We start from the raw sequence: 25,785 nt of genomic DNA, 5'->3' as shown, positions 1-25,785 counted from the left end.
TGCTCTGGACATCTCACTAGGATCTACTGCTATAACTTGAGAGTCTAGGTCCTGGCAGATACATGAGATCTTATTCTGGAAGTGATCGGCAAACTGATTACAGCGGGCCTCCGATGATTCCACCGTGTCCGGAGGGTTTGAATGGAGGAGCCCCCGGACAACTCGAAAGAGCTCCGCTGGGCGGCAAAGAGATGATTTAATAGTGGCAGCAAAATGATGTTTTTTAGCTGCCTTCACTGCTCCTACATAGAGCTTAGTCGAAGCACTAACCAGCGCATAATTGTATCCGTCGGGAGTTCGTCTCCATTTCCGCTCAAGCCTCCTCCTATCTTGCTTCATCGCTCTCAGCTCCGGAGTATACCATGGAGCTGTATGAGCTCTACACAGGAGAGGGCGTGCAGGAGCGATCGTGTTTACAGCCCGGGTCATCTCCGTATTCCACAGAGCGACCAGGGCTTCAGCAGGAGCGCCAGTCCTATCAGCCGGAAAATCCCCCAGAGTCCTTTGAAAACCTTCAGGATCCATTAGTCTCCGGGGGCGGACCATTTTAATAAGTCCCCCACCCTTGCAGAGGGAAGAGGTTACTGAAAGTCTAAACTTCAGCAAGCAGTGGTCTGTCCATGACAAAGGGAGTGTTGTAAAACTCCCCACATCCAGATCACTTTCCCCATGCTCAGTAGCAAAAACAAGGTCTAGAGTGTGCCCCGATACATGTGTTGGACCACTAACATATTGAGACAGCCCCATGGCTGTCATGGAAGCCATGAAGTCCTGAGCCGCGCCAGACAAAGTGGTCTCGGCATGAATGTTGAAATCCCCCAGTACTATTAGTCTGGGGGACCTCAACAATATATCCGAGACCACTTCCGCCAGCTCAGTTAGGGAAGCCATTGGGCAGCAAGGTGGGCGGTACACCAAAAGGATTCCCAGCCTGTCCCTCTGGCCCAACACAAGGTGCAAACACTCCAGGCCAGTAACTGAATGAACATGGTGCTTGGTGAGTGAGATGGAACTCTTATAGACGACAGCAACCCCACCTCCCCGACCCTCAGATCTACCATGATGCTGAACCAAGTACCCCGGTGGGCAGAGCTGAGAGAGACCAACTCCTCCCTGCTCACCCACCCAGGTCTCGGTTATACATGCCAGATCGGCTGCCTCATCCACAATCAAATCGTGGACGAGGGAGGTTTTATTATATACCGATCTGGCATTTAATAACAGCAACTGGAGATCTGAGAGTTGGCTGATAGGACTACCAACGACCTTGCGGGTGTGGGAAGGACCGGAACAAGGCACAGCCACAACATGTCTGGACCGCGTTCCCCTTACCTGGCACGTCCTTCTCACAGCGCCATACCTTCCTTTGCCCGTCACTACGGCAATTGGGGCCCCCTCAAGTCTCCCCGCCTGATGGATAAAACTCTCTCCGAAGCACATAATACAACTAAAATATACAACAATTAAACGTATAAAAACAGCTATATATACAGCCATATATACAGCATATAAACATACACACTCACTCAGACATACATTCATATAATCAGGCACCCATTCATCTCAAATTGCATCAACACACCAACAAAAAAGTAAAAAAAAAAATAAAAAAATAAAAAATAAAAAAAATAAAAAAAATAAAAAATAAAAAAATAAAAAATATAAAAAATATAAATAAAAAAAGAAAGAAAGGAGCAGCACAGCAGCAGCAGCCTCTCCTTCCCTTGGGGCGATGCTTTCTTTCTCCTGCAGGGCCTGGGTCTCCCAGGCCACCTCAGCCAGCCGGCTTATGTATCCCTCGAAAGAGGGACAGGTGGTAAGAATCAGTCCTGGCTGGCTGGGTACCTGGGGCCTGGTCCTGCCAGGCAGAAGTCCTACAGGGAAGGGTGGTGGAGGTGGTGGTCCCACAGCAGCAGCAGCAGCACAGCAGCAGTAGCAGTAGCAGCAGCAGCAGCACCACAGCAGCAGCACAGCAGCAGCAGCAGCCTCTCCTTCCCTTGGGGCGATGCTTTCTTTCTCCTGCAGGGCCTGGGTCTCCCAGGCCACCTCAGCCAGCCGGCTTATGTATCCCTCCAAAGAGGGACAGGTGGTAAGAATCAGTCCTGGCTGGCTGGGTACCTGGGGCCTGGTCCTGCCAGGCAGAAGTCCTACAGGGAAGGGTGGTGGAGGTGGTGGTCCCACAGCAGCAGCAGCAGCAGCAGCACAGCAGCACAAGCACAGCAGCAGCAGCACAGCAGCAGCAGCACAGCAGCAGCAGCCTCTCCTTCCCTTGGGGCGTGTTCATAGGATGGCAACCTTGATCTTAATTTTTATATTTTTTGTCCAGAATTTGAAGAGTTTGGAATATTAATGCCCTTGCCTTCGATGCCAAGTTAAGGTTAATTTTTAAAGGTCTCCTGACCATACATGCAATAGCATGTTGCATAACAGGAGTCTTCATATTTGGCCATTGATATGCACGTTGCCTCTGACCCTGGAAGTAGTAAACTATATACCCATCCTGGCTAGTAGCCATCCCTCTCAGTATCTTCCTTCAATGGCAAAACAGGGACAGTGCCTTTCCCAGAAGAGACATGAGAAAGTATGTATTGTACCTGAATGGGTAAACAGGGACATTTTGAACCTATATGATAATGCTTACCTGTTTCTCTAAAAATAAAACAATAATTATATTATCTAGTCTAGCATCCTGTTTCCAAGGATCCTAGACAACCAAACACCTATGAGAAGCCCACAAGCAGGACTTGAGGGCAATAAACCTCTTCCACTGTCATACCTCAGAGAGAACATTCTGACATTCACATAAAGTCCTCCTTAAAAATAATAATATCAGCATTGCTTGGTAAGAAGAAAAAAAGCTAATGCAAATCAAGATGATTTGCAGCTGTTTGAACTTTCTAAAGCACCATAATCCTTGCTTGAAAGTATTATGGCTGGGAATGGTAGTGATGATGGCGTTTAGGAATGTGAGTAGATCCTGCAACTGCCACCATTCCCACCCCCCAGTAATAGTAAGAGTACCTACTTTACAGAACTGTTTTAAGTATTGCTGTCTGAGATCATGAATATCACATGCATTGAACACTTGTAATAGGCAATGTGCATGTTATGTATATTATTGTTAGGCATGATCTTAGTCACTACATTCACCCTTTATTCAGACAGTGGCTGAGACGTACAATTGACTTGAAATATGCATGGAAAAATGAAGCACTTGAACAGAGAGGAGGAGGAGGAGGATGTGCATCAGTGCCTCACACTTCAGTTTCATTCAGTTGAAAAGTACCATCACAAGATGCTATTTTTAGACTTCTTTCCAAACATGTGTTTCTTCAGAAAGTCCTATGTGCCACCTAGTGATGAACATGTGCTTTGCAGAACTGAAAAGCTAAAGGATAAATTACATTTGGTTGCATTTGCAACCAAATAATTGTATTAAAAAAAAGTACAGAAAAGGGCAACCAAGTCGAACAAGGGGGTGGAGCAACTCCCCTATAAGGTTACAACATTAGAGACTTTTAGTTTAGATAAAAGGTGAGTAAAAGGAGACTTTTCTCCCTCTTTCAAAATACTAGAACTTGTGGACAAATCATGAAGCTGAATGTTGGAAGATTCAGAACAGACAAAATAAAGTACTTCTTCACACAGTGCATAACTAAACTATGGAATTCACTCCCACAAGAAGCAGTGATGACCATCAATTTAGATGGCTTTAAAAGACAAATTCATGGAGGATAGGGCTATCAATGGCTACTAGCCACAATGGCTATGTTCTGCCTCCACAGTCAGAGGCAGTACCCCTTTGAATGCCAGCTGCTGGGAATCACAAGTGGGCAGAGTGCTATTGCACTCAGGTCCTGCCTCTGGGCTTCCCATAGGCATCTGGCTGGTGAGAACAGGTTGCTGGACTAGATGGGTCATTGGCTTGATCCAGCAGGCTCTTCTTATGTTCTTATTTAGCACAAAGCACAAAGCACAGTTAAAAGCTAATGTTTGCTTTTGCAGCCCATGGCTTGTCTCTGTATAATATGGTTCCAGGGGCTATTGCAGTAGCAAGGTACTTGGGCCTTTTGGTGTCTTCCAACTAATGCTAACATGGGAATATTTCTTTTTATAGGGCTGTGCACAGTCCCTGTGACCTGAGGCCCCAATCTGCTGCTCTGTATTAGGCTGACCTGAGAACCACTCACCCTTCCCTGCATCCAGCCCCAAATCAATTCAGAGATGGGACTAATGGTTGATTAGGGTTTTAAAAACCCTAATTATACATATGGCAGAAGAGATGTTGCATTTCCTCCCCCCAGACTGAGATCAGGATAGTCAGTCTTGCAGGATGCTGCTTCACAAACTTGAGAAGGAGCACCTTGAAGCCCACAGGATTGAATCCTTCACTCAACAGTTGTTACATGACGGATTCAATCCTACAGTGCTGCTGCTTTGCCCTCTTCTCTCAGTCGGAAGTGGGGAAAGAGACGCAGCATCAACGGGGAACACGATGGCGAAGCAGAGCCTTGCAGACTTTGTGCCCAATGCCCTGCTCTATGGGCAGCCCAACCTGGGGACCCAATCTGGGGCTGTCTCAACTTGTCTTGGCCCAAGCCTGGATCCCCCCCCCCAGATCAGCCTGATTTGCTTCAAGCTTTGGAATTTGTCTGAATCTGGTGCACCGCCATAATCTTTTCTATTTCCATTCATAAACAATAGTTTTCCAGTTCTTTCTTTACTGAATAAGAAACAAGTCATCAGAAAATGAAAGATTAGTCCTGGCTGTAGATACACACATGGAAGACGCATGGAAGAAGAAACCCTCTCTTCCAGTGTCACTGCACCAAACGAATTTGGGAGCATCCATGTTTGCTTTTAACTAAAACTAGAAATGTGAGTACAGTGGCAGCTGGTAGCTCCATGTCAATGGTGCAGTTGAATCTACTCCAGGTTTTAGTCTGAACTTTCATGGAGCTGTCCAAGGACTTCTCACCTTGGACAGCTCCTTGAAAGTTTGGACTAAAACCCAGAGTGGATTCCACTGCACCACTGACATGGAGCTACCAGCTGCCACTGTGTGAAGAGATTTGATCACAGGTTTCCTGCATCTGGTCTGTTTTGGCCCTGAGCTAAGCTAATGGACTAATTTGGACAACTGCCATTAATAAGATTTACAGTGCAATCCTAACAAAGTCTGCTCAGTTCTATTGAATTTAGTGGGGCTTACTCTGCCCAGTTAAGTGGAGTCAGCCTTAGTCACAATTATCTTTAACTGCATTTGGTCCAGAATGTAAAACATTCCATGTAACTAGGAGTGGGAGGGAAACGAGTAAATAATTGTATTTTTTGTTGTTTTAATTCTTGCAATATGTTTCTACCATGAAGCAGAACAAAAGTAACCTTTTAGAATGTCCCTTCTCTTTACAACAACAGGCAAGTTTAGCTAGTGCAGAACAAACGTCCTTTGATTCCTTAAATTCTAGACTGAGGAAAAGAATGAATATTTGGGGTCTTTGCTTTATTTCTGTTAAAGACATCACTGTAAGAGCACACTCTTGTCTCAGAGCTATACTTTCCATTATCATTGCTGCTTGCAAAACCTTTGATGGAACAAGTTTTTCTAGCAAAAGTATACTGATTTTTATCTTGAATGGTTCTTGAGCAGCCTATCATTTAGCTTCAGGAAACAGCTTCCTGGTTCTAAACTTGCTTGCAAGCAGTGGCTGCCAGACAACTTCAAAAGCTGGCAGTAGAGACTGCTGTTGCTAAGTCCAGGGGAAGGATTCTGAAATGTTGAGAGCAGCAGAGGATATTAGCATGGAACAGGAAGCTTTGGCTTCTCAAAATGGGGAAATGGACATCTGGGACATCAATGATATCAAGCTCCCCAAGGTAAGTATATAGAATGGAAAGATTATTATAGAAATTGCAACTATTCCAAAATAATCTTTAAAACAATCATATTCTATCCTTAGAATACATTATTATATATTATTTATTTCCTTACTTATTCATTTGTTTGTATAATGCAGTGAGTGTAGGTGGCACATTATGGGGGTCATGGTAAGCCAAAGAAGATAGATCTCTGCCCCAAGGAGCTATCATTTGCCAACATCATAATTCACCTGAACATGATATTGAAATGTAATTCAAACTTGCAACTAAAAGTTCTTGAAATTTAATCAGAGGTTAATTACTGGTTTTTCTGAGGATATGAACTGCATTCACAGAGTGTTGGTGATACCATGTAGACTTTGTAAATGTGATTCACCGATAAGATTAGTTGTCATTTTTATTTATTTATTTAAATGTATAGCCTGCTTTGTTTCTGAAAAAGACATTCAAGATGGCAAACAAAGCAAAACAACAATAATTCAGTATTTAAAAGCAACTGATCCCACCCACCTTTACTAATTGCAACAATCATAAAACTCCAGTGTTCCTATAAAGAAAATATCAACAATGACAATTGTTGGAAACAGTCAAAATTCTAACACTGTTTTTCAAAATTGAAAAGATTCAAGCAGACTGTTGCTGCCTGACAGGTTTCATTCAGCTGGCAGGCAGTTTCAGTATGCCACTGCCTTTCATTGGGTTGATTTCATTCGGTCCAAATGGGCTTGGTGATGGTTTGTATGCAATTTCCACCACAGGCTGGTCTATCAGTGCATATGTCATGCTACCTTCTTTGAACTGATTCCACCAGGCATGTCTGGGCACTGTGCAAGTCTCACTGAAATGTGTAAGAATGTTCCCACAACTGCTCATAACTGAAATATTTTTAAAAAGTTAATAACTGTTCTGTTAGACTTCTGAACATTATAAAATAAAATATAGTTATTATAGCTATTAGGCTGTATATTAGAACTAAATGCTAATAGGATTATTTAAGATGAAGTTGGAACAAGAATTCAATAGGTAGCTTTCTACAAACATGTTGTGAGGGTCTCTTAGTTCTAGGAACTATGGGAAAGCCTGGTTATGATCCAGCCAAGTAGAAAGCTCTTGCATCTCACTGATTCCAATAAAAGAAAGTTAAACACAATGAAATAAAAAGTTAAGCACAATGAAGTTAAAACTCGTTACAATAGATGGGTTTTAAGACTGCTTAACTTTGGTTGGATCATGTCTTGTTTATCTACTAATCCTAACTCTGCAAGTAGGCTTTGTTCAAAGGATATATTTGGTCTGGGAGTAATCTTGTGATTTCTATGCAAAATCCTCATATTTCTGGTAGATCTCAATAACTGTAGCACATACATACTGGAGTGTTTTGTTCAGGTTTATAACCATTTGCACACAGAAACCATCATTTTCAGGATGTAAACTTGTGGTTAGATCACGGTTGGCATTACACAGGATCTAACCAGTAGCTAGCCATAATACAATAGATGTATCTGCAGCTATATTTTCCTGACAGTTTCTCTGTCAGAAGCTGCACAACGTAGACTAGAAATAAATAGTGCTTGATAAGTTCTCCTAAATGTATTTATCTATGTATTTGTTTTGATTTCTTACCAGCCCTTTACAGTAAGGTCCCAGGGCGGGTTATAACAATAAAACATACAATTATAAAACAAATAAAACAGCTACAACCATAAAATAAGAAAAGTGTAAAAACAATTAAAAATAGTTCCATATATAAAACTATTTATTTAAAAGCATTTCTCTACTGCTCAATATTTCAAAAAATCTCTAAGCAATATTAATTCCACATATAGAAACAATATAAACACTTAAAAACAATTCCACATGTAAAAACAAGTTTAAAACAGTTCCAGTAAGAGATTTCAAAAGGAAAATGTCACCAGAGCTTGCATGCTATTTCTCCCCATTTTCTCCATTAAAAATATCTCCTGAGAGTAAAACAGTCTGAAATAAATTGGGTTACCATGATCACTCCCTTCTGGAATGTGTTGTTCGAACACATTCTTATTGGACCAAAACCATCAGTTTTGTCCCCAGGGGACCTCTTTGATGTTGCAGGATTAGGGCACAATCCAACTTGTAGGAGGCTGGCAGCAGGGGAACCAATGGCAGTGGAGCCGGTAGAAGGGGCTGCCACATCCAACCTCTGTTCAGGAGCCTCTGGGAGGGGAGGACGCTGCACCAGCAGGGCATGGCACAAGGAAAGGAAATGCAGGTTTCCTTCCTCCACCTGTTTTCCTGGCATATCGGCTGCCAGGATGGAAGGATGCAGGACCAAACAGGCTTAGGATGTGGCATAAGTCCCATCCTTGGTTCTGCCTCTGAAGCACCTCTTTTTTGGGCTGCCCGCCAACTTCACTTGCTCCGGTCTCAGCTGAACTGGCCTGGCTGTGCCATGCCTGCACCTGGGTAGGAAACTTCTGCTAGTGGAGCCAACACCTTTCCTCCTCCACTGCAGCTCCACCGCATGCTGAAGCCCTTCAGCTCAGTGTATCTGCCAGGTGGATTGCAGCCTTAGGCTATTTCCCCATTAGCATAAATTACTGAGAATTATGCAAATATGCACAACCAAACAATCAGCATTATTGCAACCAGTATCTGCCTGGGTTATCCCACTCCATGCTGCTCTGATTAAAGGGATATATACCCCAATCCTTGCTATCATCACACCTGAAGCTTCTGAAGGTTTATAAAGGTTTATTGACATTAGGCAGGCTCCCTTGCTATAATGTTTCAGACATCTCCTGAAAACTTGGGGGGGTGGGTTTAAGCACCCCTACACAAACATATAATTTAGCTACCTATATCCATTTAAAACATTTTACTGAGGTTTTTTCCTGTGTTTTACTAATAATTATTTTATGTATATTTGTTTTTTAATAGTTTTGTGGATTTTAGCACAGTTTTATCTCGTTTTAATACGAACACTGCTTGGAAAGTTATTTGATTAAGAAGCGTATTACTCTAAATAAATAAAGTAGATACATAGCCTTATGGAAGCTATCATGAAATGTACAAGAAATCAGCCAGTCTATTTTATTTTATTTAATATCCCACCCATCCTCCTAGAAAGGGCAGAAGGTAGGGCAGAGGGTACCAGCAGGTAATCGTTTCTGCAATAAATATTAAGTTTAGTAATACATTCAAACAAATATGGTGGCCTAAATCCTATTGTTGTTCTCATTCCTTCATGATACAGAAAATACATGTTTCTGAATGTCAAGGGACTGTAGATATCAGGTTGAAGACTAAGGGAATCCCAGCTCCAATCCTTTTGTATGTGTTCCTGTGCCAAGAGGGAAGACCTGATCATGTGTTTGTAGTTACACTTTGAATAATCCAAATCATTCAACTTTGTATTGCAGACTTGATTTACTGTCTTTGAATTGAGAGGGGGGCACTCGTTTCCTTGGTTTGAAATATAACATCCTTTGGGTTCCTAACAGGATGTGAAACAAACAGATTGGTTTCAGGAATGGCCGGATTCCTATGTAAAATGCATCTATAGCTCTGATGATAAAAATGCTCAGAGGCACCTGAGTAGCTGGGCAATGAGGAATACCAACAATCACAACTCACGGATCTTAAAAAAGTCCTGCCTTGGAGTTGTTGTCTGTAGCAATGATTGCTCAGCTTCTGATGGGGGGAAGATGTATCTGAGACCAGCTATATGTGACAAGGCCAGGCAAAAGCAGCAAAGTAAGTATGCCTTTGTGAAAACGGCTTACCTTGCAGTTAAATTGGGGTTGCCATTTGGAATTCTGCTTCCACAGAAAACATCTACTGGGTAATTGAACTAAACAGCTCAACTAACTTCAGACTAGAGACAGTCCGATCACATGTTGAAGTATTACATGGTGAAGTGCATGCATTTTTAAGGATAGACAAATCTGTCCACATATTTTGCATATTTATTTATATAAGTCCTCACAAAAATACATCTGGATTTGGTTGCACATTTCTCCTAATAAGCATATTTTGTGTGCAATTTTGCCTAATACAAACATTTTTGAAGGAAATTTTATTTGACTAATATATGCATTTTAAGTACACTTTCCCCTAATGTACACATTTTAGTTGGAAAACTGGATCACAAAATTTGTAGAGGAGCAAATTTTGAAGGATAGCTGTGTGAACTGAAGTTTACATATTGTTTCGGGAAGTGTGAATTAGGATCCCTTTAAAATGAGAAACAAACTGTAGTTCTACCCTATCCCCGACATGCAGCCTGATCCTATGTATACTTATTTAAAAGTTGATCCTGAGCATCCTTACTTGCACGTAAGCCCCACTTAATTCAGTAAAACAGATTTCCAGATAACTATGTAGAACAGAATTCTTACTTGGAAGTTAATGATATTATAAAAACTATCATAATCACAGAAGATAAATTAATGTCTGAAATGTTTAATTATTTTATGGAGTTTGGAGGGAGAGGAATCCTCATAAAATTCTTTAGCAATCTTCTAAAGGAAAGCTTTTCCAAAGAAATGTAATTTGGGGGGGGGAACGAACCAAATCAATTCTGATACTAGTAAGTCATTTCATCATATATTGGCCCTTCACTTGAGACTACCAAAAGCCTTCAAACCAAGTAGACATGTATACATTTTTGATGGTGTAATAACAAATGTAAATCTAATACCTGGTATGAAAAGAGCATACTGTACCCTACAAAATTAACTTCTAGTATGACATAAAGACAGAAAGGATTAATCTTACTAAGTTCATTTGAAATCTAATGTTTAATGGCACACTTATTACAGGGAAATCATGTCCCAACTGCAATGGGCCTCTGAAGCTTATTCCCTGCCGAGGTCATGGTGGGTACCCTGTAACCAATTTCTGGAGACATGAAGGACCGTTCATTTTTTTTCAGGTTGGTAATACTGTCTGATTTATTCAAAGCAAGTCTGCTGTGTTAGCTAAGCTGTACTTTAAGGATAAGCAAAGCAGGAGATGTTTCACACTGAGTTAAGGAGAGTATTTTAAATTGTTAGAGTGAAGTATGACATCTCAGGTATGAGGATCCATGAAACTTATGCAGTTGGCCAAACATATACATAAGAACATCCATTTTAGGTCATCCAGCTGCTAAGGGCATAAGAAAGAAGAACATGAAAAAGGGTAGGTATGTGGAACATCCTCAGCGGAAATTAGGAAAACATCCTCACCTCCTTGAACCAGATAGTCAAATCCATAGTGCATGTCACAGTTCCATGATTTACTGCCCAATCACAAGCATGTTTACTCAGAAGTAAGTCCTGCTGAGTTCAATTGTGTTCATGTTCTCAAATTAATAAGCATGCAGCCATAAATGGGCAAAAACGAGCTACTGACATAAGCCTCAGGGGTACGTATATAGGGGTAGGGACGCAGTTTTGCTGGTTTCAGTGCGCCTCCATCTCCATTTTCTGAATATGGGGACACATGACACCAAGAGGACTCTACCTCCCAAACCTTGGAAGTTGCAGCTCCAGGGTGCTTTACCTTGATATCAGCTTCACATAGAGACTTCACATAGAGACATCAGGCCCATTGCCACTCCAGGAGCGTCCAATGAAAACACTTTGCTGTAGGCTCAGGCAGACACAGTGATTGGCCCAATGCTTTGCTGTGAGTGATCCTAATCAGCAGTGGAGAAGGGAGATGTGTCCAGCCATAGGTAGAGTTGTTTCAAAACACAACAGGAGAAAATGGACTGGCTGCTTCTGAAGCAACTAGCATGTCTGCAGCCTAGAAGAGATCTAAACATTGACAGGTAAAACACCATAGAAAGTAGTGCTGTATTCATGGCAGTATTTTCCTCTGAGATAAAATTCAAAAGGTTACCTCAGAACTCAGTCACATAACCTTTCAGAGGATATGGCATTTTAAGAAAACTCAGGTTATCATCCTTGAACCTTTTATAGGTGACTGTCCTCTTAATTTTGACTAGCAGTGAATCTATCGATACAGATTTCCTTTGCAGAATAGCCTGACCTATGTGCAGATATTTTGGATGATTTTGCTATTTAAGCAAATATGACTATCAACAGGAGAATTCTGTTTAACCTGAAATTCTAATCTAAAATGGAATACTCATGTTATGCTATCTGTGCTATGTCCAATGAGACAAGCAAGCCATTTTGAATTGTTCACCCATCATCTAGTGAGCATTATGTTGGAAGTTAGCTTTTGATTTTATGTTCCTATGCCTTCTTCACTTGTTCTTAAAGTCAAAGGGAGCTCATGATCACCCAAGGCCAGAAACAAAATCAGAAGCTGAAGCAAGACGATCAATACAAAAAGCACACACGCCACCTTCTCCAAGACTTAAACGGAGCAGAGATACTGAGGTAAACATCCATTTTATTAGCTAGCAAGATGTCCATCCTTGCGACAGATGGTTGGAAGGAGGGTAAAGTAAACTGCAAGAACCTCTGCATTGTGCAATGGATCAGTTGAGGGATCTCTGTCAATCAGGGGAGGCAGGAGTAAATGGAGAAGCAAGGGGTGGGAGAGCCGAGGCCTGCCAGGTTTTGCTAGATTACAGCTTCCATCATCCCTGACCATTGGCCATTCCAACTGGGGTGGGGTGGTAAGCTGGAATCCAAAAATATATGGAGGGCATCATGTTGGGGAAGGCTGCCCCACTGTATAACTCAGCCTATAACTAAGCCTGAGTGTGTGCAAATGAAATAATCACATACATGGCTCTTTCAGTTACACACACTCAGGCTTAGTTATAGGCTGAGTTGCAGTAAGGCATGGGTCTTAGGGGGTTGTGCCTAAGACTTCACGGAAATAGTGGGTCATCTCTGGGAAGTATGATCATTTCGATTCAGTTTGCATTTCAAGCAGAATTTCTCAAATTCACAATTTCCAAAACAATATGAGAACCGAAACACAGCCATCCTTCGAAATTCACATTTATTAGAATTTTGGGATGCAGTTCTCCAAGTAAACAACATTTACAAAAATGCATATATGAGGGGAAAGTGTGCATAAAAATGAATACATGAGTGAAAATAACATGCAAAAAGGCATGAAATGATGAGAAATGGCTTGCAAAAATGTGTACCTTTGTCAAAATTGCCTACAAAAATGTGTTTATTTGGAGAAATTGGCACTAAAATGGTGGAGAATTTTCATAAGGATTTTTTTAAAAAAAATTGCAAATCGCTGTAGAAATGCAGAGAACTGAATTTAACATTGGAAAAATGAGAAGCTGAGAGAACCAAAACAGATAGATCTTTCCATCCCTAGTCATCTCTCGCTCCCCAAGGGTTTTCCTCCAACCTGTGTAGCCCCATGTGTGTTGCAACTGTGCCAGACTGTCTGGAAGAAAAGGAAGGGAAAGAGTTTTGTATAGCAAAAGCCATGACAGGCATATATCGGTATTGACATATTGCCTGCAGGTTGTACCTAACCTACCTGAACTAGACCTTATTTACCTAACTGAAGTCCCATTCATTTAAATATATATAACTTAAGTCCCACTGATTTCAGTGGCATCTCAGTGCACCTAATGTCTCTGCAGCTGGGTCAGTGATTATTCTGACTTCCACCAGTAATACTGTCACAGTGTGGGACACTCTTGCTCAGATGAGGAACAACTTCTGGAAGGGAGGGGGAGGGAAATCACCCCAAGATTATTCATCAGGAAGGAGACTACTATAGTAAAAAATAGAACTGGCTATCATTAGATGGTTTTTCAACATTTTCCTTGGGGCATCACATTGCTTTTTAACTTAGGAAGGGATGGGCTGTAAAGAATTTGCCACCAGCAGAATGTCTTCAGAAGGAAAGTCTCCATATACCAGAAGAGTGCTTTGCTATGCCTTTTTTCTGCAAGCAGTAGTTTACTACTAATGATCAAAATACATAAATACAAAACAAAAAAGGTAATTAGGAATACTCAGAAGTCTCTTGATGCTGGCACAATGTTTTGTAGAGGATTAACCTTTTCCCAATTAACAATCCTATAACAGAGGTTTTAAAACAAATTCATTACTCTGTGTCCAGAAAGGTATTTAGTGACTGACTGGCTTTTGCTCTTTGTTGTTTCCTCAGCCTTATTCAGGCATGATGCTCACAGGTAAAACTGACGTGCGAGTGGGCCTATGCTGAGTTACCCTGTCCCCAATACCACATATGACATCCTGACCAGCCTCCTGGTGTATGGGCGTGCAGTGCAAAAATCTGTAGGGAGGGAGCCACAAACACAAAGGCTTCCCCCTGCAGATGTTTATGCTGTTCCACAGTGGTGGAAAACCTCCCACCCATGAGCCAAATTAGGGTCAGCAGGGGCCCTAATTTGGTCCATGATGCCATTTTCCCCAAATCATGTCCCACACCTGACATAATATGTGAAGTCAAGTGTGGAGCAGGTAAAGATGTGACTGCAAAGAAACAACCAGGAGTCTTAAAGTGCACTCCTGATTGTTCCTTGGAAAGCAGCTGATGCTTTTTAAATTTGGTGCCAAATACAAGGCCCATTGGGATTGGCTCCACTTGGGAGCTCTCAAGTGCAGCTGGTCCCTGCCAAAAGCAGGGCTTGCAAACAGCACTGATTAGCCAGCCAGACTGCTACCCCTGCTGAGATCAGCTGCAGGGTTTGAGTGTACGCTGGTTTGCAAAGGAGCATTTTTAAAATCAAACCATGTCGACAAAGGAACATTTTTCCTTTGCAGACTGGCTTGAATTCAAGCAGATCTGTAAAGGTAAGTACTTCCTTTCCCCTCGCAGTTTGAAATCAAACAACATGAGGGGGTCCCACTATAAAAGCTGAGAATAACCCCTGGTAATTGCCATCCACAAACGAGCTAATTATCACTCCAAAGACATTTATTGAAGGCAAACACATGTGCACACACCACAAACCCATGCTGCTGCATACTTGGACCTTGTTTTTACTGAGGGGGCAAACTTCTGACTGCACTGTTCCACCGCGAGGCCTCTGATTATTAAATGCTTCTTCATACGACAAAGCAAAACCCTTCATGTAGAAAATGAACAAATCATGCAGAAGATTAGGCTAAACCCTTCCTCCCTGTTGTGGGTTGGTTGGTTCCCTGTGGAAGGACATTCTATCCTGTGAGTCCCCACCTGCAATCTAAAGTGGTACAGCCAGCGAAGGCCACCCTTACTAACATCAGCAGCCTGTACCTGCAGGAAGGTTTAGCTGGCCAGTAAGCACACACTTGCAAGGTCCTGACGGAGGGACCTCTCATTCTCTACCACTGCGACCCATTAGTTTCTGGTAAGGATAGGAATTGCCGCACACACACACAGGGGCAGCCAGCAAACCCTATTAGAGAACTGTCATACCAGCTGCTGCTGGATCCATCCAGACTAGGGATGGGGGAGAAATTTGGTTTCATTTGCATTTAATGTAAATTTTTCTAATCTGTACTTCCTGAAACAATGCATGATCCAAAATGCAGCTATCATTTTAAATTCATACTTCTCTGAATGTTGTGATGCAGTTCTCCAACCAAATAATGTGTACAAAAACTCGTATATTGGGGAAAAGTATGCATAAAAATGCATCTCTTAGTGAGAAAAGCACACAAATATGCATTATAACAGGAAATGGTTTGCAAAAATGTGCATATTAGGCAAAACTGCATACAAAATGTTGTGTTAGGAGACACGTGCTGACAATTATTCATGAAGACTTTAAAAAAAATCACAAACTGATGCAGAAATGTGGAGATCTCAACTTACAATTGGAAAAATGAGAGAAACAGAAATGGAGATATCAGGCTATCCCTAATCCAGACATAGGTTTATATCCTCAGTGAAGCTTTTGTCCCTCTATATATACTTAGGTGGATCCATGTTCAGGGCAAATAACTTAGATTTATAGAGTTATAAAATACTTCTTCTGATCAGGAACAAAAAAACGTATTGGATTAGATGGCCTTTTGGCTGCCTGGCTCTCTCTGGGTTACATTTCATAGCTGTTGGAGTGGAAGAAACAGACCAAGAATCTCTGGGTCACTTGACAATACGCTGGCAGTCAGCTTTTGCAAAAACATCTGCTGAAGCAAGTGGTTTACTCACATAAGCAGTGTAACATTGGAGTGACTAATTCATAAAATATCACCCCTTTTCTTCTGTAAACTGGAAAATTGCAGTTTTCCAATTCATAGATGAAAAGCTGCATACTCACGGCTCTGATATTTGCTGGCTCTGATATTACACTGTTTGTGCAAATAGGACTGTTACATGAGCAGAACTTTTGAATTTGTGGAGCCCTTGCATTATATTTATTGTTTAATCCCCTCTATTAGCAATGTTGGGGGGGGGGGTGAGTGCTGATTCTTATGTAGCTAAAATAGCACCATCCACACATGAGGGCAATATCAGCAGGCTCAGAAGGACCAAAAGCACAAACTTTAGAAAAATATCCAATAAAGACTGAGCATTTTCAGTGGCCACAGAATGCCGAGTGTGTGTTGTTGGTGTTCATGTTGGTGGTGGGGAACCAAAGGCAGGAGAGAGGGGATGGAATGGAATATTCTAGAAGAGGGCATGGCTGGCTCATAGAACCCTGAACAGTAGAACACCACCCGTTTGCTTGAGGTTCCACTTGTCTATATTATATTGCACTTCTGATAGTGAAAGCTGAACTGGTGTGATAGTTAAGAATATCCAGTTATTCAAGGACGTAAATAGTTTTTAGTCTAGTTTCTGAGAGAGAAGGGAGAGTTGTCAGTTTGGCTGAGATTAAAAGCTCGCACATACCGGATGAACAATGACCACTATAAGGAAGCAAACAAAGGAGAAGCTCAAAGGAAAGAAGGCTGAATGAAGGGTGCAACATAGGAAAGGGACTAAGAAAAGAGAAGGAATGATAGATGGAGATAGAAGCTTAAGGAATGGGATAGAAGACAGAAAACTGAGGCAAGGAAGAGCTAATAAATCAGAGAGTGAGTTCTAGATAAACTTCACTGTGCTTAAATTGTATGCTTTGGTGGGAGAGAACTAAGAGTTTTAGAGAAGCTGGTAAAGAGTTGCAGCAGTTAAAGGACAGATGAGCAAAGTAGGCAGTGTTCTGAAAAGCAGTTGGTAGAGACCTGAAGGGGCCCAAGAAGAAAATAGGAGTGGGGCAAAGCTACCCCATAGCCTGCTGGTGAGGAACCAGTGGTAGTAGATTGATTGATTGATTGATTGATTGATTGATTGAATATCCCATCCTTCCTCCCAGAAGAGTCCAGGGTGGCAAACAAAAACACCAAAAGCATTAAAAACATCTTAAAAACAAAAGACTTTAAAACATATTAAAACAAACATCTTTAAAAACATATTAAAACAAAACATATTAAAACAACTTTTAAAAACTTCTTTAAAAACATCTTTAAAAGCCATTCCACCACAGACGCAGACTGGGATAAGGTCTCTACTTAAAAGACTTGTTGAAAGAGGAAGTTCTTCAACAGGCCCCGAAAAGATAACAGAGGTGGTACCTGTCTAATATTGAAGGGGAGGGAATTCCACAGGGTAGGTGCCACAACACTAAAGGTCCGCTTCCTATGTTGTGTGGAGCGGACCTCCAGATAAGATGGTATCTGCAGGAGGCCCTCCCTGCAGAACACAGTGATCATGTATATAAGGGGTGAGACAATCTTTCGGGTAGCCTGGTCCCAAGCTGGTAGCCCTTCAGATATTGTTGAACAACTCCCATCATCCCTTACCATTGGCCATGCTGGCTGGGACTGATGGAAGTTGGAATAAAAGCCCACAGGTTCCCCATCTCTGGCCTAAGCAATAAGAAGAGTTGTGCACTGTTAGCAAGACTGAATTGCGCCAGAACCATAAGCTCATAGACAATGCCAGGTCTAGAGCTCATCGAGAGAAGTCTGCCAGTTGTGGCTTCTTCCATTACAATAATGGTCCTGCCCATTTGGTAGGTTTGCCTACACCCTATTTCTGGAAGGCTCGGGAAGGTTCTAGGAAATTGTGTAATAGGTCAGGTGGGGTATCTTGACCAATGGGGTAAGGGTTTTGAGCAGCTATATATAGCCTGCTCCTCCTTATGAGTGCGCCTTTTTTGCCTTGCAGCACCCACCCACCCCTCCCTTGTCAGTATGGGCTTTGCTAGTCGCCTGAGGGGGCTGAGTAGGAATTTTTTTTTGGAGATTCTGATTTCAGAATCTCTTTCATTTTGCCTACTCCATACTGCTTGGGTTTGATTCATTTGGCTTGTGCTGGGTGGGTTGTGGTGATTCCGGTTGGCTGGCGTTGGATTCGGGCAGGTGAGGTAATTGGAGTTAAAAATGGAGGTGGATGAGGCATTTGGGTAAAGGGCACTCCCTGGTGAAACATCAAGGTGTAATGCCTGGTGTGGATCCGGGGGGTGTCCACGTGGGACCAGCTTGCACATCATGGTGAACGCCTGTACGGCGGGGCCAAGATGCAGAGGTTAGAACCACAAACCTGACTCCAATTGCAAGGAGGGAGAAGTTTTCCCACATCCTTGACTGGGGAGTTGCAGTACGATGTGACTGACTTGCCTCCTGGTTTGGAGGGTCTAGACCCTCATAGATAGGTTGTGCCTCACCTGCCCGAAGGATTTGAGATTCATTAATTGGCAGATTGGAATTTGATTGATTATGTGTTATATTTTAATAAATATAACATTTCAACCATATATGTGTCACGAGTCTTCCTTGGTGTGTTGGCAATAACTTTCTGGGGGGGAAAGGGCCAAGGAACAAGGGGAGGAAACAGGGTGGATGGATTTGAACATATTGATTTGAATAAACCACCTAATTCTTTGGCTGCATCCTTGTAGTTTAATAGTATTGGTCTGAGAATTAACAGGACTTTTGCTGGCTTCATGATATTATGATGCATTTTTCTTTCTTAAGTCCCCAGCAGGTAAGAAGCCAATTCAGGACACTTTGCCATTAATTTTTTCCAAACAGGAAGACTTTATGTCACAAAGTAGCTTCACTGGACATTTCAGAGACAAAAATCCTCAAGAGCAGGTGCTAAATAATTGCCTCTCTCTTGCTAAAGGCTACAGTTCAAGAAAATCATCTTATCTAATAGAGCATGCTCAGGACATAGACTGCAGCAAATACTTGGGCAAGTGCAAACAGACTGGAAATAGAGAATGTAACTACAGAAGCCCAGCTGAACCTACTGCATTTGCATATTCTGAACATAGAGAGCAGCAAACCTGGAATAAGAACATGGGTTTAGGAAGAAATCCATCAGCAGAGAAATACTGCAGCGGCTCTACTACAACCCTTGCGGGCCTGCACTGTGAAACACTAACTTCCATAAATACAGTTGATGTGGGTGTCCAGCATGCTCCTACTAGATGGGAACCAACTGCAAAGGTTGGCTACCACTCATTTAGAGCAAATGTAGGTACATTCGGAGGAGAAGATATGTATGGAGGAAAACCACACCTGCCTTATAACGGCAGTCATGCCCCTTCCTCCTTTGGCTTGCTCCCTCCTGAGGAGCCCCACCTCATTGCACATGCTGGCCATCACTATTACCAGAACTCCTTGCCCATAAAAGGAAATGAATGGCACACTGAAGAAGAAAAGAAATACACAAATCTGGACCACTGCAACAATGAGATGTTGTTTAACTTCTTCCCTTTACGATGACACCACCCTGCCATTCCCCGCCCATCTCTCTGTCTCTGAGCATCTTTGCTATCCTGAACCTTGGGGAGTTACTTATGCTTCTAGGGGATGTAAATAAAGTTGCTGATGTTGTAGTACTGTTTCCCTCACTTTGTACTCAGATTATACAGTAGCACATAGGCATACCTGTGTTATACCTTATCATCAGTTTCAGGCTTACACTCCTGCCTGTCACTACAAATTCCCTCTCTCCTTAGCCCAAGAGGACTCAAGATCATGGAAGGGGAATGGAACCCACTGCCCAACATTCCTTTCCATGTGCAGGTTGGCTTACTTTGTGTCAAAGGGTTGGTCTCTTTTTTTCAAGCTAAACTTCAGCTGTGTCCACTGCCCACACTAGGGCATGCATGCATGGGTCACTGTTTCCATACTTGAGATGTATTCACATGGTGTGTTGAGGGCATGTGCACAGGTGTTTATTTACCTGTGCGCACACACCTTTTTAAAATAATAATTGAAACACACTTTTTATCTATCAGATTTGCTCCAAAGAGCAGCTAATAGTAACAACAACATGTATGTCCCTTCAAGCCAGGAAACCTAAGGTGGGCGTGCATACTGATATTTATCTGGATGGTTTTCAGTACTAGTCCTACTCAGAGTAGACTTGCTCAAGATAATAAACAGGATGAACTAAGATTCATTAATTTAAATGGGCCTTTTTTGACTAGAATTTAGTTGAATACAAGCCTTTGTGTATGCTCAACTTTTAATCTTTTATTGTTGAAATACATGTTTTACATATGCCAGATTTGCACAAAAGAGCAGCCAAAAATAAATTTAAAATATGTGTGTTGCTCCAAGCCAGGCAAGGATTTGGAGTTGCTCACATGAAAGGCTGCCCCTTCCCTTCCCTTCCCCACCTCCTGTATTGGCAATGGCAATTTTGTTTTCATTTTTAATGCAGCTGTTTTAGGCAAGAGCAGTTCTGTGCAAAAAATAATTTTAAAAACACTGCAAACAGGCCTTCATCAACAACCAATGGAAAAAGGCAGGCTGCATCCTTTCCTTTGGACACATGGAACAAAATGGAAGTAGGGGCTGTAGCAATAGATGGCACCCAGCAAAATGTCACCACCATGCATGTAAATACCCACACAACACTCTTCAGTACATCCTATTTGGGTAACATGCAATTTTATATTGGATTTTCTTCCCTTATCAGATTATCTGCGGATCAGGGAACTCCAGATTCAGCAAGGGGAAAGCATGGGATGGACTGCCACTTGGGAGGATGTTGTGTGGATGTCTCAAAAAGATAGAGCTACAAGCAGCTTCAAACCCACATTAAACTCCACTGTGCATGGAGTTTTTATTATGTTTGTGTTTTATTATTTGACTAAAAATGTCCTGTTTTTCAGACTTTGTACATTATCTGTCTTAAAACCATATGCATATATACCAAATTTCAGAGTTATCATTTATGTAGAATACCTTAACCATTTGATAGCTCACCTTTCAATGAACACACATACCCACAAATGACAAGTTTTCAGATATTAATATTAATCTGAGCAGTGGTGGCTGGTGGCTCCATTTCAGTGGGGGAGTGGAATCTGCTCTGGGTTTTAGCATGAACTTTCAAGGAGCCGATCACTTTGGAAAGCTCCTTGAAAATACAGATTAAAACCCAGAGCAGATTCCACTGCCCCGCTCATGTGGCGCCATCAGCCACCACTGAATCTGAGCATTGTGGAATACATGTGCACCATATTTCTGTTCTCCATGTGGGAGGAGCACACTAACCATTTTTACACCCCTGTAAGTCAATTTGTCCCAAGTCTCTTTCTTTATACATAAGTTCAAGCTATGCCTTAGGTTTGTTTTGTTTCACTGAATGTATGTATCACTTCCAACTAAAAAGTCCCAAAGTGATTTACCACTAAGTAAAAATACAATAATAAAATCACATAAACATATTAAAAACAGGTTTGACAATACAACGTATCATTGGTGCTTCCAAAAAGCCCAGGGAAAACAAAAATGCTAGCCTGGTGCTAAAACAAAGTTGGTGCCAGGAGGGTCTGCCCAAGGAAAGCATTCCATAAACTGGGAGCGACTATATCTAGTCTCCCTTGTGGGTGTGTAATAGCTGCAATGCACACATGGTGCTCCCCTGCCAACAAGGGTTTCCTGTGAAGGAGAAGCAGTTCCGTGCATGACCACAAGATTGTTGTGGTAGTACTAGCACAGATAGGACTAGAGAAATTAGCCTAGTAATGGTTATTTGAGATAACAGCTAAAACAGATCTCTTGTATTCAGAGGCGGTATACTTCTGATTGCAAGACACTGGGAAGAAACAACAGGAGAGGCCCTTTTGTCTTCATGCTCTCCTTGTCCGCTTCCCAGAAGTAGCTGGCGGTTGACTGTAAGAGAACTTGATGGAATATTATTCTGATTCAGCAGGGCAATTCTTGGCTGTTTAATTAGCCAAGTGTTATATTGTAGCCTTCCCCAATCTGGTGCCCTCCAAATGTTTTGGACTACAGTGTCCATCATCTTTGACTATTGTCATACCAGCTGGAGCTGATGGAAGTTGTAGTCCAAAATATCTGGAGGACAACAAGTTGGGGAAGCCTGCTTTTATGCATTCCTATTGGAAAACCTATGTGTGCAACATTGAGGGTACCAGGTTTTATTAGTTATTGACTGATATATTTATTAAATTTATATCCCAACCCTTTCTCCCAGAAGGAGCCCAGAAATCTGTTCTATTGGCTTCTGAATTAGTTATTGTCATTCAAGAAAGAGTGTATAAAACACAAAATAAAAATGTATTGATGCTACCAATAAGGAAACTTATATTAAGGATTTATTGGGAAAGGATTAGGACCCCGAAAGGTAATATTTCACTAATACTGAATATTAAACATAATTCAACACTATCAAGGACAAGACACGTCTTTGATTATCTTCATCAGCCCAGTGACACAGCAGAAGTTGAAAACAGAATGTTCAAGAGTATGAAAATAAATACAGGCTTGAAAGATGAGGCTGTGTGCTTAGAACAGATGAGAGAGAGAGACAGAACACCTAAATGTAATCACAGATGGTTGCAACATGAATAAAGAAAATCTGTTCAGTCTCCCACTTAATTCCACAAAAGCAGGCACACAGTGAAACCAGCATTTAACATAGTGAACATAAATCTCAAAAGGACAACTGACGACTGACCTTTAGAGTTCATTGCCCGCCGTCATATAGTTGGATCAAATTAATAAAACACAGTAATATCAATGGTTACTTACAACATTGGTCAGGTCATTCAATATACTTTTCTGAATGTTGGGAAAGACTTGAAAAATGTGGAGTGGAAAAAAAAAAGCTTTGCAGAACTCAGTGCATGGTGAAATGTAAATTGGTGAAGCATGGTGATATATCTCTTCATTCCTACAGCCCAGGGATAGCCAATGAGGTGCCCTCCAGATGTTGTTGGATTCCAACGCCCATTAGTCTCCAATGGCATAGCCAATGGTCAGGGATGATGGGGGCTCTCATCCACAACATTAGGAAGGCATCATGTTCACTATCCCTGTTACAGTCCATCACATAGGCTAACCCAGGGGGAAAAGAGAAGAGGGCCATCATAAGGCAACAGAAGGCAGAGTTCCTGCTATGTTGAAGAAGACAGGTACAGCTTGTCATGTTATATTGCTGCAGGAACAAGTTATACCTGCTAACATTTTTGTTCCACACAGCTATGAAAGGCCTAGGCACATCTCCCTGTATATTGTTAGGCCACCAACTGGTACGATTGTGATTCTCTGATGTTATTGTTTCAGTTTGCAACGGATTCCATTTGTGGTAGATTTCCATCCAGCATCTCCTAACTATCACTGAGCAATCAGGGAGAGCTACCCATTGCTGGCAAACTCTGAACATCTTGCTAGAGCCATCAGCAGGCCTCCTGTTATAGCATTTTGCCAGCCTCCTAATTTGCACAGACTGTTAGTGAGAGCTGTGCTTAAGCCACCTATCACCAACCCTGGGTCTCATCCAAATGCTATCACCTGTGTGTACCTCAGGGAGACAGGTACTTTTACAAGCAGGACCTATTACATCAAACAGAACATCACCTGCAGGTCCTGCAATATAATTTATGTCATCGAATGCAAAAGACCAGGATGTCATATCCAATACGTAGGTAAAACCACAACTCACCTACGCACACGCTTCAGAAACCACAAATTGGCAATCTTAACAAAAAAAAAGTGGAGCAACCAGTTGCAAAACATTTCAACATGGATGGTCACAGTCTTGGACTTTTCTATAACAGCGATAGAGATGCCAACAGATCCAGCAGCATTGACAAAAAGGGAGAACTTTTGGATTTACTCTCTGGACACATTGGCACCACATGGGCTGAAACTGGAGGACAGTACCACCACTACTTAGCTTCTGCAAAAATGAAGCCCCTCTGAGCATGCCATCCTCAAAGCACTATAACTGCCACCTTGGTAACAGCAATTATATGTTAGCAGCTGATGAAGGCGGAAGCTGAAACGTTTTGTTAATACAACAAAAACCTCTGTTTTGTTAATCACAATTACGTATATATATATATATATAAACCCAGCATATATAGTATAAATAAAATACACTTAACAATCTAAAAAATTTTTTAGAAGCATCAAATTACCCACCCACCATCTTCTCAACTTTGCCTTCTGGCTAGAATCCTGCTGTCTGATGTGACTGAGTTGAATTTTTTTCCCTGTGACGTGCAGGCCTCCTGCACTTTCACCTTCCCCATAGCAACCCTGCTAGGCATTTTGAACTGCCTCTCTCAGAGACATAATTTCATCGCTATACTTATATGTAATGCTTTTGCTCATGTGTCCTCAAAATGGTTTGCATAGGAAGTTTAAACTAAGGATAGCCAATGTATTGCCCTCCAAAGGTTGTGGACAACAACTTTCCTCACCCCTTACCATTGGCCAGGTTGGCTTGGGGTAATGGGAGTTGTAGTCTGACAACATCTGGAGGGCTACTCCTGCTTTAGAGCAAGAATATGGAACCGGTGGCCCTCCAGATGTTGTTAGACTCCAGCTCCCAATCAGTTCCAGCCAGCAGGGGTGATGGTTAGGGACAATGAGAGTTGTAGTCCAACAGCATCTCGAGGGCATCACGTTGGCTAGCCTTGCTTTAATAGCTCTAGATTCCGAGGATCCCTGCTTCAGAGCTTTAAAGGTCAAAGCCAGCACCTTGAACTGGGACTTGAAACAATCTGGAAACCAAATAAGTTGTTTTAAAAATGGGTGTAATATTACAATACTGTGTTATGCCTGTCAGTAGTTGAGTGGCCAAATTCCAATCCAATATTCTGGTTTATTTTCAAGTCCAGCCCCACTTAGAGCACATTATATTAATCTAATCTGAGGACATGAAACATTATGTCCTACACTGCCCCTTTTATGAAGCAATAAGAGGCAGGACACGGGGTCAGATAACTGTCAACTTCTCTGGCACAAAAGCAGAATGCATCACCTACTTGCGGGTGGATGCATTTGTTTATCTTAGCTATCAAATAGCAATTTTTACTCTTTTATCATTTAAAATCAGAAATAGATCTGTATTTGCAAGTCCTACTAGACCACTGGCTAAATTGTAGTTTTAAGATCTACCCTAAAATCTTATTAATGTTGTAAGTACTATGTGACATTTTGAATTAACAGTTTTATTTTAATTTTATTAAATTTTGGATGCATGGTGTTTGAATGCTTCTAAATTATATTGGATGTGTGATGTATTAATGTTCTTGTGTATGTTTTGATCAGAGCTTGGACAAGTTACTTTTTTGAACTACAACTCCCATCAGCCCAAGCCAGTGGCCATGCTGGCTGGGGCTGATGGGAGTTGTAGTCAAAAAAGTAACTTGTCCAAGCTCTGGTTTTGATTTGATTTTGTGTTACGAGCTCCGGTTACAAGATTAAGCTTACTTACTTACTTACTTACTTACTTACTTACTTACTTACTTACTTACTTACTTATCTAATCTAGAAGTCACCAAGGCATGAATGACAATAGTCAGTAGAGGGTTTCTTTGCCCAAAGGGTGGGGTACAATCAACTATTTGCCACATGACACAGCTTAAACATTTTCTGACAGGCAGTTATCACATTCCCACAACTGCTTTGGAACCTGTGGACCTGGAGCATATATGCAGGTCACCAAAAGGCTAAATGCCACAGGCAACTTGTCTCTTCACGTGGATAG

At 41.7% G+C, this 25,785-nt stretch overlaps 1 protein-coding gene across 9 annotated transcripts in view; it reads left to right on the top strand.

Annotated features, from left to right (window-relative positions):
• GCM1 (glial cells missing transcription factor 1) overlaps window positions 1-19,609 on the top strand; it is a 45,111-nt gene extending 25,502 nt beyond the window's left edge. For 8 of the 9 annotated variants that reach the window (XM_061626241.1, XM_061626244.1, XM_061626240.1 and 5 more), the window contains 4 exons: window positions 9,360-9,612; window positions 10,680-10,792; window positions 12,132-12,251; window positions 18,774-19,609. In XM_061626241.1, the coding sequence (XP_061482225.1) occupies window positions 9,360-9,612; window positions 10,680-10,792; window positions 12,132-12,251; window positions 18,774-19,529 (1,242 nt within the window). In that variant the 3' untranslated portion in view covers window positions 19,530-19,609. Of the gene's footprint in view, window positions 1-5,775; window positions 5,878-9,359; window positions 9,613-10,679; window positions 10,793-12,131; window positions 12,252-18,773 lie in introns of those variants that run through there. The other variant, XM_061626235.1, reaches the window with a different exon arrangement.
• Window positions 19,610-25,785: the final 6,176 nt, after the last annotated feature.

This window comes from Rhineura floridana, chromosome 4, assembly GCF_030035675.1.
Source record: "Rhineura floridana isolate rRhiFlo1 chromosome 4, rRhiFlo1.hap2, whole genome shotgun sequence".
NCBI lineage: Eukaryota > Metazoa > Chordata > Lepidosauria > Squamata > Rhineuridae > Rhineura > Rhineura floridana.
The sequence above is the reverse complement of the archived record's forward strand: the minus strand, read 5'-3'. Positions and strand labels throughout refer to the sequence as shown.